The 15130-nt window shown below is 39.3% G+C and overlaps 1 protein-coding gene across 1 annotated transcript in view; it reads right to left on the minus strand.

Annotated features, from left to right (window-relative positions):
- Window positions 1–15130, minus strand: part of LOC307032902 (dysferlin-like) — a gene marked incomplete at its 3' end in the record, with an annotated part of 87176 nt that overhangs the window by 35042 nt on the left and 37004 nt on the right. Inside the window, 8 exon segments of the mRNA XM_079671180.1 lie at window positions 3567–3637; window positions 4471–4648; window positions 9948–10109; window positions 10862–10963; window positions 11309–11350; window positions 13746–13781; window positions 13903–13932; window positions 14239–14379. Coding sequence (XP_079527306.1) covers window positions 3567–3637; window positions 4471–4648; window positions 9948–10109; window positions 10862–10963; window positions 11309–11350; window positions 13746–13781; window positions 13903–13932; window positions 14239–14379 — 762 coding nt within the window.

The following is a 15130-nucleotide window of genomic DNA, read 5'->3' on the forward strand; positions in this document are numbered from 1 at the left end:
TCAGAGATGTGTTTTGTGAGGGAAAACGTGAGCGTTTTAAATCACACATTTTATTCTCAGGGAGGTCTCGCTCTGAGAGGTGACGAGTTCTGACAGACGAGTTCTGTTAACGCTGATCAGGGCGAGGCCGGGGCGCAGATTAGAGACAGAAAGTGTTTGTATGAGGTCACGAGGAGCTGAGGGTATGAGGACACAGGAGAGAAGGAGACAGAGAACGAGGAGGGGAAGAAGACAGGATGGGTGAGGTTTTAAAAGTGTGCTTTGAAACACCAAAGCGAATTTCGTAAAAATGACTTTTTTACAAGAATTCAGAATTTTCCTCAAATATTTGACTTTTTCTTCCGAATTTTGACTTTTTTCTCAAACTTTTTCTCAGAATTGACTTTTTTCCCTTTTTTTTGACTTTTTTCTCAGAAGTTACTATTTCCTCAGAAATTTCTTTTTTTTCTTCCCAGAACAAATTTTTCCTCAAAATCTTGAATTTTCTCTCAGAACTAACTTATTCCTCGAAAATTTGACTTTTTTCTCTAGCTTGACTTTTTTTTTCTTCAGATTGTTGACTTTTTCTCCGAACTCAAATATCAAAATGTTCACTTTTTTCTCAAAATGTTCACTTCTTTCTCAAAATGTTCAATTCTTTCTCAAAATGTTCACCTTTTCTCAAAATACTATTTTTCTCAGAATTGCCTTTTTCCCATTTTTTGGATTTTTTTTTCAGAAATATATATATTTTTTCCCAGTAAGGAATTTTTCCTCAAAATGTTGAATTCATCTCAGAACTAACTTTTTCTTCAAATATTTGACTTTTTTCTCTAAATTTACATTTTTTTCCAGAATTTTGACTTTTTCTCCAAACTCACTTTTTCCCCCCAGAGATAACTTTTTTCTCAAAATGTTAAATTTGTTCTCAGAACATACTGTACTGGATTTAGCTCAGTGGATAGATCTGTCGGCCTATATGCGGTTACCTGAGCCGGCCGAAGATGTCAGGCAATGTCGTCCCTTCTGTCTCACCGTTTCAACTCAAAGATCTCCACTAAAGGCCTTTGTGCCCAAAAAATAATACAAAAATAAGAATATACTTTTTTCTCAGAATTGACTTAATTTTCAGAATTCATTAGGGAAGAAGTTGGGTTAGGAGAGGAGACAAACAGATGAGGAGTAAGTGAGGAATAAAGCAATGTAGCAAAGGGGATTGAAGGAGAGAGGAGAAAGAGGACGAAGATTTAAAAAAGGCAATGAAAGAGAACAAAGTGAAAGGATAAAGACAACCAATGAGAGCAGAGAGGAAATAGTGAGGAGAAGTTTGAGGAGGAAGGACAGCAGGAATCCAGAACAGAAGTCTTGAACCCGACAGGAATCACGAGCTTCAAATTCTTTCCGGAGAAAATCACGACTTCTCGTCAGACGGACGTTCCTTCAGTTTTCTTTAAAGAGGCCAATCCTGTGGTTTTCCATGTTGTAGCTCATTAGCTTCACATTAAAGAGTACAGCGGGACTTTTTCCAACATCTACCGCACTGTCTCTGCTGCTTTATTAAAGGACTGTCGTTCGTTTTCTACACAATGACAGTCCAGTATTCAACTAGTGAAAGAAACCAAAGGAAAACTCACAAATGTACACGTGACGTACGGGGTAATGTTCAGCGTGGCGGGCATTATGGGTAAAAGAACACCAGACAGGCTGATCAGCTTAATACACGGCCACATTCTCAACAAAGTAACGACATGACTCCCAATATTAATTTAAATGCTTTTATAGATTTAGAAAAATGTTTTATTGATTTAAAAAATAGTATTATTGATTTAAAAATAGTCCGTGGTTACCATTTGAACTACATAGCAACGGCAGGAACTGCTTCGATAGCATTTTTGAGGAGCTTTTTGATTACAGATTTGAAAACATTGTTGCTTTAAAAGTAGCACAATTCATTATATCAAACCTTGGGAAGTATCTAGATATCCCTGCCCTAATGCCAAAGGAACTGCACACTGAATATGTGTCGCTGTTTGATGTCTATGTCTGGACCGTTGCGTAAAAAGGAGGGTTTCTGCCCCGTTACTTCTCCGCTGTTTCCTTGTCCCTCTTGTCTTTTTCAAGCAAACAGTTCGAAAAGCAACTGCATACAGTTAAATCGACCGGACTTCTTTCTGCAGATGTGAGCGTCCTTAACAATGGTCAATAAGTCCGTACTACTGGATTAACAACTTGTCACGTGTTCTGAATTGACCAATCAGAATCGAGTATTCAACTAAGCCATGTAATAAATCTGGTTAATTAACACTATACACAAACCTAAGTCCGATCCCCTCCAAAAAAAGACCCATGCTACACCTGTCCACTCATTTTGATCAAACTGAGACGGTAATTTTCCACAAGCCAAGAAACAGATAACAAAATTGTAAAAATAAAATTGTATATCTACTGTATATTTTCTACTTTTAGATGTTTTAATTCTATTTCGAGAAGTTTAAATTCTAGTATTGTTTATTTCAACTCTTTAATTTCTACCATTGTGCAATGTCTTTTTTTTTTTTTTTTTTCATGTGGCTGCAACACAAACATTTTCCCAATTTGGGATCAATAAAGTATTTCCTATCTTATTATCTTATCATTTCTACACTAAGAAGCTGAAAACAATATAAAAGGAATATGGTCTTTGTGTGTGAGTCCTCATCTACATGTGGTTCATCTGTGCGTTTTAGTGTGTGAGTAAGTGTGTGTTTCTTGACGTTCTTGTCAGTGATTAGGTCGACTGGGAAATAGTTTCCATGTTCCTCCTTAAAGAATAAAGAAAGGAATAAGAAAAGAGGAAGAAGAGGAAACTAAAAGTCTTAAATCTAAGAAAGGAGCGCCAGAGGAAAAAGGAGAGCGAGCGCTAATGATTGGTGACGAGCGCGGGGTCTCGTGGTCGCCACGGTAACCACCGACCACAGAGAAGGTTGCCATGTCATCATGTCAGGACGTGTTTATTTATGCTGCGCGCACACACACACACACACACACACACACACACACACACACACACACACACACACACACACACACACACACACACACACACACACACACACACACACACACACACACACACACACAGAGAGACTGAAGGAGAGAGAGACTCACACACAAACGCACCCTGTGGAATAATTAGTGTTCCATAGTTGCCCTTTACACCCCACACGGAAAAAAACATTTATGCAATCCTGCAAAGATGCACATACATCATACCACAGAGCTGTCAGGACAACACACACACACACACACACACACACACACACACACACACACACACACACACACACACACACACACACACACACACACACACACACACACTAGGGAACATTTCAGGAGCGTTAAAGAGGAGAAACTGGATAGAATAATTCAGCTGCAGTTTTTTGGGAATCTTAAAGTTACATTATTAGAAAATAGACACACGGCAGCTATTCAGCTATTCGGCTATTTACATACTCAGAACTCTCAGAACTTCTCTCCGACTGTTGTGGCAGATTAATTAACCCACTTTCATTTTCCTTTCTATTTATTGTAAGAATGGATGTTACCTGTTCAGGTACGAGTGGCTCCTGGTCATCGATGTCAATGAAAACATCCCCAGAAAGCTGTGGCGTGTGGCCTGAAAACACACGGCAAAAAGACCTTTTCAATTTCTTTAGTACATGTCTCACATCTCCATCCATCAGAAATTTGACTTTCCTCAGATTTCTTACATTTTTCCTCAGAATTGACTTTTATTTCAGATTTCTGACTTTTCCTCAGAATTTCGATTTTTTTTCTCAGAATTTAGATTTTTTTTCTCAAAATTGACTTTTATTTCAGATTTCTGACCTTTTCTCATACATTTGACTTTTTTCTCACAAATGTTACTTTCTTCTCTGAATTTTGAATTTGTTCTCACATTTTTTATTTTTTTTGCACAAATTTTACTTTTTTCTCACAAATTGACATTTTTCTTATATTTTACTTTTTCCTCTGAATTTTGACTTTCTTCTAAGAATCACTTTTCTCTCAGAACTCAGAAGTTTTAATATTGAATATTGTAATATTGTATTTCCTCCTTCCATCTCTACTCTTCCTCCTCCTCTTCCTCTATTCCTCAGGATTGACTTTTTTCCTACGAAATTACTTTTTTCTCTTAGAACAGATTTTTTTTTACAGAATTTACTTTTTAATCAGAATCGACTTTTTTTCAGAATTTTGACTTTCTTGTAAGAATTGACTTTTTCTCACAAATGTAGCTTTTTTCTCAGAATTAACTTTTTTTCTCAGATTTCTGACTTTGCTCTGAGAATGTTGGTATTTTTCTCATAGTAGAGAAATTTGACCTTTTCCGCTGAAGTTTGACTTTTTTCTAAGATTCACTTTTTCTCTCATAACTTTCCCGTTTTAACAATGATTTTTGCTCTTTTTTCTCTTCAGCACATGTGTTCATATGTATGCATGTCTTACGTCTCCACCCTTCCTCTTCCTCCTCCTCTTCCTCCTCCTCTTCCTCCTCCAGGCTGCAGCGATAGTCCTCCAGAGAGCGGATGGTGCACTGCCCGACCACCGGCTTCCTCCCAAACTGACGGTTATCAATCACTTTAATAACGATGGGCGGCATGTAGAGCTCCTCACAGGGAAGTCTCTGTGGGGAGAGGGAATATTTAAAGATAGATTCATTAGCACACTCGATGACAGAATTGTAGTCCCATTTTTTAAATCTTATTTATTTTAATTATTTAACTGTTTTTCCGATATATTTTTTTTAACGTTTTTTCATTATTTCATTTATTTAATTATTTATTTATTTGTGGTTTAAGTTTTACGAAAATGATTATTACCAATACAAATGTTTTTATTAATCTGCGTATTTTTATTAAATCTGTTAAAAAAAATCATGTTGGATATATGAACAAAAAAAGCAAAGCATAAAACATAAAGGAGATGGAAACATAAGATGAGTAGAGAAAACATCCTCTGACCTACGCCTGACTCTAATTGGCTACGCCACCTGCACGCCTGATGCTGATTGGCTATGGCTGCTGACCAGGGCCGTGGGAAGTAGGGGTGCTGAGGGTGCTGCAGCACCCCCTGGTGGAGGACAGAGGATCTGCACTTCCACAAGATGTACCGGCGGGGATTGTTGTTAGCTTCTGCTGCGCTAACGGATATAAGAAGCTGTTTCTACAATAATGTGGAGAGAGAGTTCTGTCCTGTCAGACTGAGAGGCTCAGTGAGGTAAAGGACTGAGGGTTTAGATAGTTCACTTTAGTCTAAGTTATCTCAGTGGGTCTCAAACGTTTTGATCACAATTTATGTAAGCAAATACTTCAAAGGGACACCTTTATAATTATTAGGATAAATAAAAACAGGTTTGAAATCATTCCAATGTATACTATAGGACAGTAAACCAAAAATATTGTTTAAAACTGGAGAGATTTAAAAATATGCATAAATAAATGTTAACTGGTAAAATAAGATATAAATGAACCACAAAAATAAAACAAGTTAGCCTACATTTATTTGTTATTGGCTATGGTAGGTTATTGGTTATGTTCACATACAAACCGATCTTTTTCACATGGGTGTTTAGAGTTGTACCCCCTAGATCAGTCTCTAGTAATTCGGCGCTCAAAGTGCACCAGATTGAAGTATTTTACTTTAAAATGTTAAAAAAATCTTCCCGGGGGGACACCCCCGGACCCCCTTAGAGGATCTGAAGTCCACCCCCCAATTCAACATGTTCATGCAATACTAAATACATTTGAAGCCTTTTTATATAAGCTGTCCACCATATCAATACGTTTCTCTTTTTGTAGTGTATTAGTCTTTTGTAGAGGTTTTTCATTGCCAGCTAAAATCTTGCCTAGGGCAGCAAATTGGTCAAAACCGGCCCTGGTGTCATCCCCTCAGCACCCCCCATTTGAAACATGTTCCCACGGCTATGCTGCTGACTGTCTGAAGCTGATTGGTCACGGTTTGGTGACAGGCCAATCAGGAAGCAAACTTTAAAAACTGACCCCTCCCACGAAAGGGAAGAGATTAGATATTTGTGATGGAAATCAGGCACACATTCTAAATGTTAGTTTATGATTTAAAGTAAAGGTTTACGTGTTTAAGTGACACCATGACAAATAAATGAAAACATGGCTTACATATTTTTGCAAAGACACGCTATAAAACCACTGACTGTGCTCAAATGTCACTACGAGAAAAGAAAAGAACAACATAAATAATAATAATTTAAAAAATATAAAAAATAATTACAACAATAATAAATAAAATAAATTAATAATACTATAAAATAATAGGGACAATAATATTGTTATTAATCTGTGTATAGAAATTATTTTCCTCAAAATTAGGGAAATGTGTGCAGATTGAGAACGACTTTTTTTACCAGGCCGCTTTTCCACGTTGTCTAAAACAGCGGTTCCCAACCTGTGGGCCGCGACCCCATAGTGGTCCGCGAAGGCATTGCAAGTGGGCCGCCAAATAATTTGCAAAACATTATGATTTGTGTGGATTTCATTATTAAGATTTTTTTTATTTAACCCCTTTTCCTTTCTCTTTCTTGATCCTCCTTAGCAACGGTCATTACAGTCCTTGGGTGTTTCTCAATCTCTTGCTTCAGAAGCGAGGCAAGAATCCTTCCTGGCATTCTTAAAACAAAGAGTGGAACAGGCGAGCAAGTGTGGAGGTGTGCATCACATGGGAAGCCCCGCCTTACGTTTTCCGCCACAGATTTGGGGAAATTGGTCTGTGCGCAAAGCATTGTGGGGATTTTAAGACCGCGGAGTCTACACATGTGCAGCCTCGACATTTCTCCAAACGAAGTACGCCGGGCTCGGTAGAATTCCAAGTATGCTGGACATTGGAACAGTCCTTCGGCGGCACTCGACGACGTAGTATGCTTGAAATAGTGGCTCTGGAGCAGCTTTACTCGACATTGAGAAACACCCCTTGACAGCGGTCTGTTCTACTGGATTAATAACAGACCAATCAGAATCGAGTATTCAACTAAACCGTGTAATACAAATGTCTGTTTGTTACTCATAGCCAGCTCCTTTTCTAATTAAAATAAAAATTACTCTGAGAACTTTATTTAGCGTCCGTATTGTTTATGGTTGAATGTGGGCCGCAAATAATTTTTAGATCCTTAAGTGGGCCCTGAGTAGGGCTGAACTATTAATCGTTTTTAAATCGAAATCGCAATTTGAAATGATGCAATTATCAAATTGCAAAGCCTGACATTTTTTTTTTTTTTTTTTTTTTCCTTCTTGTGTGTCAGTCATCCACACCAATCAGAAGTGTTGTGCTCCACATGTTCCAGTCATTGATAACCAATCAGAAGTGGCCCATGATAGAAGGTGATGGACAGATTAATCCAATCACCTGTCAAGTATTTTTGAAATACTTTTCCAAATGGCTTCCAATGGAGCTCTCCTAGATGGTGAAACAAACCGTCTGAGTCAGGTTAGTAATGCTCCACCAAATGTTTCTATTACAGGGTGAATCTTAAACTGAAGCTTGACTTTAAAGCAACCCAACGGAAGTTTCATGTAAGTTTAGTTCTTTCACTCGTAGCTCGGGCTGCGGGGGTGCTAGAGACGGGAGCACGTTGATACGACCTTCCTAGCCGGAGATATGGCCGCATTTTACAATAAACTTCCGTTGGGTCGCTTAAAAACAAATATTGCAAATCGAATCTCAATATCTGTCAGAAAAATCGTAATTAGATTATTTCCCCAAATCGTGCAGCCCTAGCCCTGAGTTGAAAAAGGTTGGGAACCGCTGGTCCAAAATATATAAAGACACACTGTGAAACCACTGGCTGTCATCAAATGTCATCACTACTTGAACATTTAAATTGTTATTAATATTCAGCGTGCAGAAAGGCCACATGTCAACCAGAAAAAGGCCAGTTTTATGGAAATGTGTGCACATCAATGGTGACCTATTTTGCCAGACCGGCTCAAGGGGAAAAATTAAGTTTGTTACTGAAATCCATTTGATCCCTGTGGCTTTCAAAGGCTTAATTTGGGGCTAACGATGTTAAACTCACAATAAACTAAGCGACTATGAGTGTGTTCAAAGAGGAAAGTATGCACATGGCATTTTCTTTAACCCCCTGACATACGAAAACACTCAGGCACTCAACTTTAGACCTTAATAATGTTAACAGTAAAAGCTTGGAGCGGAGTTTAAGGGAAAATATGTGCATATTTCCACCGTTCTGTGGGGGCCGTCAACACACAACCTTAATCTTGTTAACATTAAAGCGCCGGGGCCAGAGCAGGGATATGTATCTGAGGGGAAAATATGTGAGTATTTCCGTACTGCAATTAAAGCTGTCATAATAAAACACAGAGGTGATCAACTTCATATTGTTAACAGTAAACTCTGTGAGGGAAAGCGTGAGTAATATTTCCATGTTTCACTTTAGCTTTAACAGGAAAACACCTTAAATGTAATGGCACTAATATGAACTCAGAGGATTTACATTCACTAAGGACATTTCTACATTTGAAGGACATAAAATCAATGTTCTTGTTTTTTTATATAATATCCACTCGGAGTTTAACAAAAAGTCAAGTTAGACATACAAGTATTTCAGCCTATGATCATTCTCAACATCAAATCAACTCGTCTGGATTAATGTCCATTTGATTGATTGTAACTTAATGTATGACTTGGCCCTGCAGTGACATCCATTTTAAAAGAATTTGTGTAGTTTCAGCCCTCGATCCTGCAGAAATGTCCCTAAACGTCAATGAAGCGTCTAAAATAAGTGGATTCTAAAACGTTGTGACTCAGAATGACTGCTTTGATGCCTGTGGAGGATTGTTCTACTTTTCCAGAAGCAGAGAAGGACCAGAAGAGTTCATTATTGCTGCTTCACTGATGAAGAATAATGACCGACGCTAACCACACCACAGCAGAACTCTCATTAGCTCTGAGGCTACGCTCTGATTACATCTGTTTGACGAGTACAGTATGTACAGTAGTGTGTATTACAGTGTATACTCAGTGTGTACTGAGTGTGTACGGTACAGTGTGTTCAGTGTGTAAAGTAAGTATTCAGTATGTACAGTGTGTATACAGTGTGTACAGTACCGTTTGTGTTCAGTACAGTGTGTATTCAGTGTGTACAGTAGAGTGTGTATTCAGTGTGTACAGTACAGTGTGTATTCAGTGTGTATTCAGTACAGTGTGTATTCAGTGTGTATTCAGTAGTGTGTATTCAGTATGTATACAGTGTGTATTCAGTGTGTACAGTACCGTTTGTGTTCAGTACAGTGTGTATTCAGTGTGTATACAGTGTGTACAGTACAGTGTGTATTCAGTGTGTTCAGTACAGTGTATGTCCAGTGTGTACAGTACAGTGTGTATTCAGTGTGTATTCAGTACATTGTGTATTCAGTATGTATACAGTGTGTATTCAGTGTGTACAGTACCGTTTGTGTTCAGTACAGTGTGTATTCAGTGTGTATACAGTTTGTACAGTACAGTGTGTATACATTGTGTTCAGTACAGTGTGTGTTCAGTGTGTATTCAGTGTGTATACAGTGTGTTCAGTACAGTGTGTGTTCAGTGTATATTCAGTGTGTATTCAGTGTGTACAGTACAGTGTGTATTCAGTGTGTATTCAGTGTGTATTCAGTGTGTACAGTACAGTGTGTATTCAGTGTGTATTCAGTGTGTACAGTACAGTGTGTATTCAGTATGTATACAGTGTGCACAATAGTGTGTACAGTGTATACAGTACAGTGTGTGTTCAGTGTGTACAGTAAGTATTCAGTATGTACAGTGTGTATACAGTGTATTCAGTACAGTGTGTATTCAGTACAGTGTGTATTCAGTACGTATACAGTGTGTATTCAGTACAGTGTGTATTCAGTGTGTATACAGTGTGTACAATAGTGTGTACAGTGTTTTCTCACCACGTCCAGGATGAGTGTGTTCAGGTCGAAGTTTGGTTTCTTCTTCATGCTCCGGATGACGCAGCTCTGCATGGAGACGCCTCCGCACTCCACCTGCAGGCTGGGAGAGGAGATGCTGGCCAGCTGGAAGCTCTTCAGGTTACGCACCCCCCACGCTAAGATCTGAGGGGGGGCGGAGAAGGTTATTGATCCTAAACTCATTATTTCATCTAAAGTAACAGACAGAGAATCAGCAATTTTGAAACAGGGTTGAAACAGAGGGGATTATGGGTAATGCTGCAATGATCTGTTTGGTGTTTGGAGCCAAACACTTCGAAGACTTGTTCTGTGTATATCTGAGACCTGTAATATATTGATGAAAAACAGTATAATAGGGGACTTTAAAGAAAGCTCAAAACTAACAAGGTGTCTTGTAATCTGTTATTTTATTTGACCAATAATCCAAACCCAAAGACAGTAACCAAAGAAAGATTTTGAAAGCAGTAATCAGAAAATGTTTCTGATGATTAATGATCTTAATAATAATAATAATAATAATAATAATAATAATAATAATAATAATAATAATAATAATATAATTTGTACAGTGCTTTTCAAAGGACCCAAGACACTTTACATGGTGAACAAACGAACAAACAAACAAGATCTTGTTGATGAACTGTAATAGCATAACAGGTCCCTTTCAGAGCTAAACAGATAGCTAATTATTATTGATTTTTATATAAGAAATACTTTGATGATCGATACAATAATCAAGGAATGATGAATTCACTTTTTGTAAGAAAGAATAGAGGTGAGTTTCCCAGCCTGTCATACTATGCCTTTACCAAGTTGAGGTGCAACTGAAGTGCATCGGTACAATAGTTTGTGGAGTAAAACACGTAGCAGTAGCTGTTGTAAATGTTTGCTGGTACCTCGATGGCGGTTCTCTGCAGAACCGGTTTGATTCCCTGAGGAACCACGAAGACGTTGGGCTCTCTTTGATGAGGAGGGTGAGGAAGGTCCGACTCGTCCTCCTGCCAAGAGGAACGCCGGACAGAAGTCAGAAAACAAATGGAAACGTGCAATGATGTTTACTGCCGGGTAAATGTGTGTTTATGAATAACATGTCGAATGAAGTTTTAGAGAGGATATGTTTTTTTTGTGTTTTTGGAAAATGAAATGTTGTTTGTGGATTTTTTGGTTTATTAAAGTATGAGAAATGACAGAAGAAATGAAATGAAACAGATATGAAGGGCGATTTAGGGAAGAAATGCACATGAATAGTTACAGGAGGGTGACTGTATGATGAATGGTGGTGTGTGTGTGCTGCAAGGTGAACATGGTTTATATTGATATATCCTTCTGTGTGCTTATTGTACCGCTTGCTGCAGGTGTTCAGAGAGGAATCCTGGAAACATCAACTGAGGAAGCAACAGTGAAGAAAAAGAGACGAAATAAAGATAAAGAAAAGAAAAGATAAATCATCACAAAAATATATTTGAAGGACTTTAAGGAAGTTTGTTTACCGTTCATACGTGTCATTTTACCAGAGGCCTGTACGACGAAGCCGGTTCAACATAACCTGGATATGTTTGAGTTACCCGGCTTACTTAATCCAAAACAAACGCGCTCTCGCTAAGCGGTCCCACGACGCTGGCTATCAACTCGTACCAGGTACGTCTACACTACAGGCATCAAAAAATGCTTTCAACGCTTCGCCCATTCACTTGAATGGGGTGACGTAGAAGATTTGTAATCTTTGCCGAACTGCATTGTGGGGAGCATGGCATGGCTTTGCAAGCATCACGAGCATCTATCGGCATCAAAAGTTGAACAATGTTCAACTTTTGAGGCTCAATGCTTGGCATCAGCCAATCAAATTCCGTTTATGCAAATCCCGCCAGTGCAAGCGCAGCCAATCAAACCGCGTGCAAGCTGGGAGAGCCAGACCGCAGTTCATTACCTCATATTCCAAACGAGATATTACGGTAGCAAATCACCCGGTTCTTTACGACCGGAACTATTTACCGGGATACAAACCGGAGGAACCAGGCATGGAGGGAGGTGGCAGAGACAGTGGGTGAAACTGATCGTTTTTTCGCCTGTTTGGAGAGTTTATATCCAGTTTACTTCGTTTTAACATTGCTATTGCTTTGTATGTCGGGGGCGGGAGATTCATGTGATTGGTTGCTCGCAAAAAATCGCCAAGCTTCAGACACGCCCAGCTTCAAGATTTTTTCATGCCTGTAGTGTTGAAAGGGGCGGGGCTAGCAACATTCGACCAATCACAAACATGGAGAAGCGTACTGAAGGCGCAGCGTCATACTTCCTGAATGAAAAGTCAACTATAATATTAGACATATGAAGAAGTTAAACTTTAAACATCCATGACTTAAACACTTTAATGTGTTGCTTAAAATAATACTTCTGCATACAGTATGTGACGCTGTGAGTGTTGCACGGCCAGGTACGGCTCAGCTGACTCAGATAAAGAAATATATGATACATTATGATGTGATATGCCGCGGACTGTGCTTCATGTTACTCTGATCCGGTGACGGCCCGTCTACACTACAGGCATGAACAAATCTTGGAGCTGGGCGTGTCTGAAGCTTGGCGATTTTTTGCGACCAACCAATCATATGAATCTCCCGCCCCCGACATACAAAGCAATAGCAATGTTAAAACGAAGTAAACTGGATATAAACTCTCCAAACAGGCGAAAAAACTATCAGTTTCACCCACTGTCTCTGCCACCTCCCTCCATGCCTGGTTCCTCCGGTTTGTATCCCGGTAAATAGTTCCGGTCGTAAAGAACCGGGTGATTTGCTACCGTAATATCTCGTTTGGAATATGAGGAAATGAACTGCGGTCTGGCTCTCCCAGCTTGCACGCGGTTTGATTGGCTGCGCTTGCACTGGCGGGATTTGCATAAACGGGATTTCATTGGCTGATGCCAAGCATCGAGCCTCAAAAGTTGAACATTGTTCAACTTTTGATGCCGATAGATGCTCGTGATGCTTGCAAAGCCATGCCATGCTCCCCACAATGCAGTTCGGCGAAGATTAAAAATCTTCTACGTCACCCCATTCAAGTGAATGGGCAAAGCGTTGAAAGCATTTTTTGATGCCTGTAGTGTAGACGTACATGTTGTGGCAGATATTTAAGTAAGCTTTCTTAACGCTAATGTTATAATAATCAGATTGCTCTGAAGATGGGAGGTGATATTCTATTAATGTTCACGTTCACACAGTCGGTGATTTTTGCCGGCCGTCTTTCCTGCAACGGCAGTTTTTCTGTGTTTCCTTTCTCCTGTAATATGACTTGATCGCTTTAAACTCCGCACACTGAGCTCTGATTGGTCAGCAGGCAGTGCTTTCACTGAGTTGAGCTCTTAGCCTGCAACCTAACCTGCTCCGGGGCAGGTTAGCCGCTCAGCAACAGTTACCATGGAGATCTAGCCTGCTAAAAAGAGAACCAGCTTCGTAGGACCGGAAACCCAGAGTTTTCCCTGAAGTTAGCTAGCCGGCTAAGAACATCCAGCTTCGTAGTACAGGCCTCTGGTGTTTTTGCTTATAAAGAGCGGAGAGTAAAGAGAGTCATTTAGATTTGTAAGCATCACATTAGAAGAAATTCATAATTTACAAACAGACAAACGGGTCAAATAGAATCAATGAGATCAAGTTGCAGCGTGTTTTTAATCACAAAATGACACTCATCAGACTAAAATCTCTTCACTCCCAAATCTCTTGTTATATTTAAATGTAATAATCGGATTAATAGCTAAATCTCTGTGGTGGGACTTTGTGATTTTACCTCGTCTAGAACGTGGTTGGACGTCATGAAGTCTCCCTGTAGGTGAGACAGGAAGAAGACAAGCATTCTTTTAAAGATTGAAAATGTACAAAGAAGGGAAGAGATCAATCCAAAAAGAAGTACAGAGTGGGGAAGGTAAGAAAGGAAATACACTGACCTCTACACCGGGGATATGATGAACTGCTGGCTGTAGACACAACGTGCAAACATAAGAAAGGTTTTATAATAAGATAAATAAAACCAAGCATTTCACATGAGTAGAAATTAAAGAGTAGAAATAAACAATACTAGAATGTAAACATCTCAAATGTCAAATTAAGGGTTAAGCTAAATATTATGAGCTCATACTGTACCACACGTTGACATCCCAATAACCCTTAAACATAACAAGCATTGTTCAATATTTGAATGTGGAGAGGAGGGAAAGGGTGATGAAGACGTGAGAGGAGAACTGACTAAGTGGTTCATTATTCATTAGATCATTGAGTGAGACCTTTTCTCTGCGTATGAGCTGGAAGGCGGCCAGCAGCTCTCCGGCGCTCTGTTCTCCTCGAGTGATCGGAAACCAGGTGAGACGAGGAGAGGAGGAGAGAGAGGGAGGACACACACATCGGCCCATGAACTCATCTGCACCCTGCGCACACACACACACACACACACACACACACACACACACACACACACACACACACACACACACACACACACACACACACACACACACACACACACACACACACACACAATTGTACAGAAAATGTGTAAACATGCCTTTGGAAATGAGTTCAAATAGGCCCAACATGCATTTCAAATATAGAAATAAAACCAACATCAGCCCAAAGACAGACAGACAGACAGACAGACAGACAGACAGACAGACAGACAGACAGACAGACACACACAGACACACAGACACACAGACACACAGACAGACAGACAGACAGACAGACAGACAGACAGACAGACAGACAGACAGACAGACAGACAGACAGACAGACAGACACACACACACACACACACATATTCATATTAAAGATATGTATTCAATATGTTTTCTTCATCAATTTATTGAACATGTTAGAAACAAAACAGAAAATAATAATAATTATAATAATTAAAACAAAGAGAAGCAACATAAAAAAATATAAAAAAACGTTCAAGGTATAACAAAATAAATTCTCAGATAGTTTCCGTCATGTTCGAAAAGGGGCCAGAAGAAGACATGTAAAGCCTTATAGGGGTGTTAAACTCAAGGCCCGGGGGCCAAATCCGGCCAATGACTTCATTTTCTGTGGCCCCACAAGAGCTTGCAAAGAATATTATATGTTTATAATACGGTTACATGATGATTTACAGAAGCACATTGCCCATAAACTACATGTCCC

Source organism: Notothenia rossii, assembly GCF_949606895.1.
Source record: "Notothenia rossii genome assembly, chromosome: 3".
Lineage (NCBI taxonomy): Eukaryota > Metazoa > Chordata > Actinopteri > Perciformes > Nototheniidae > Notothenia > Notothenia rossii.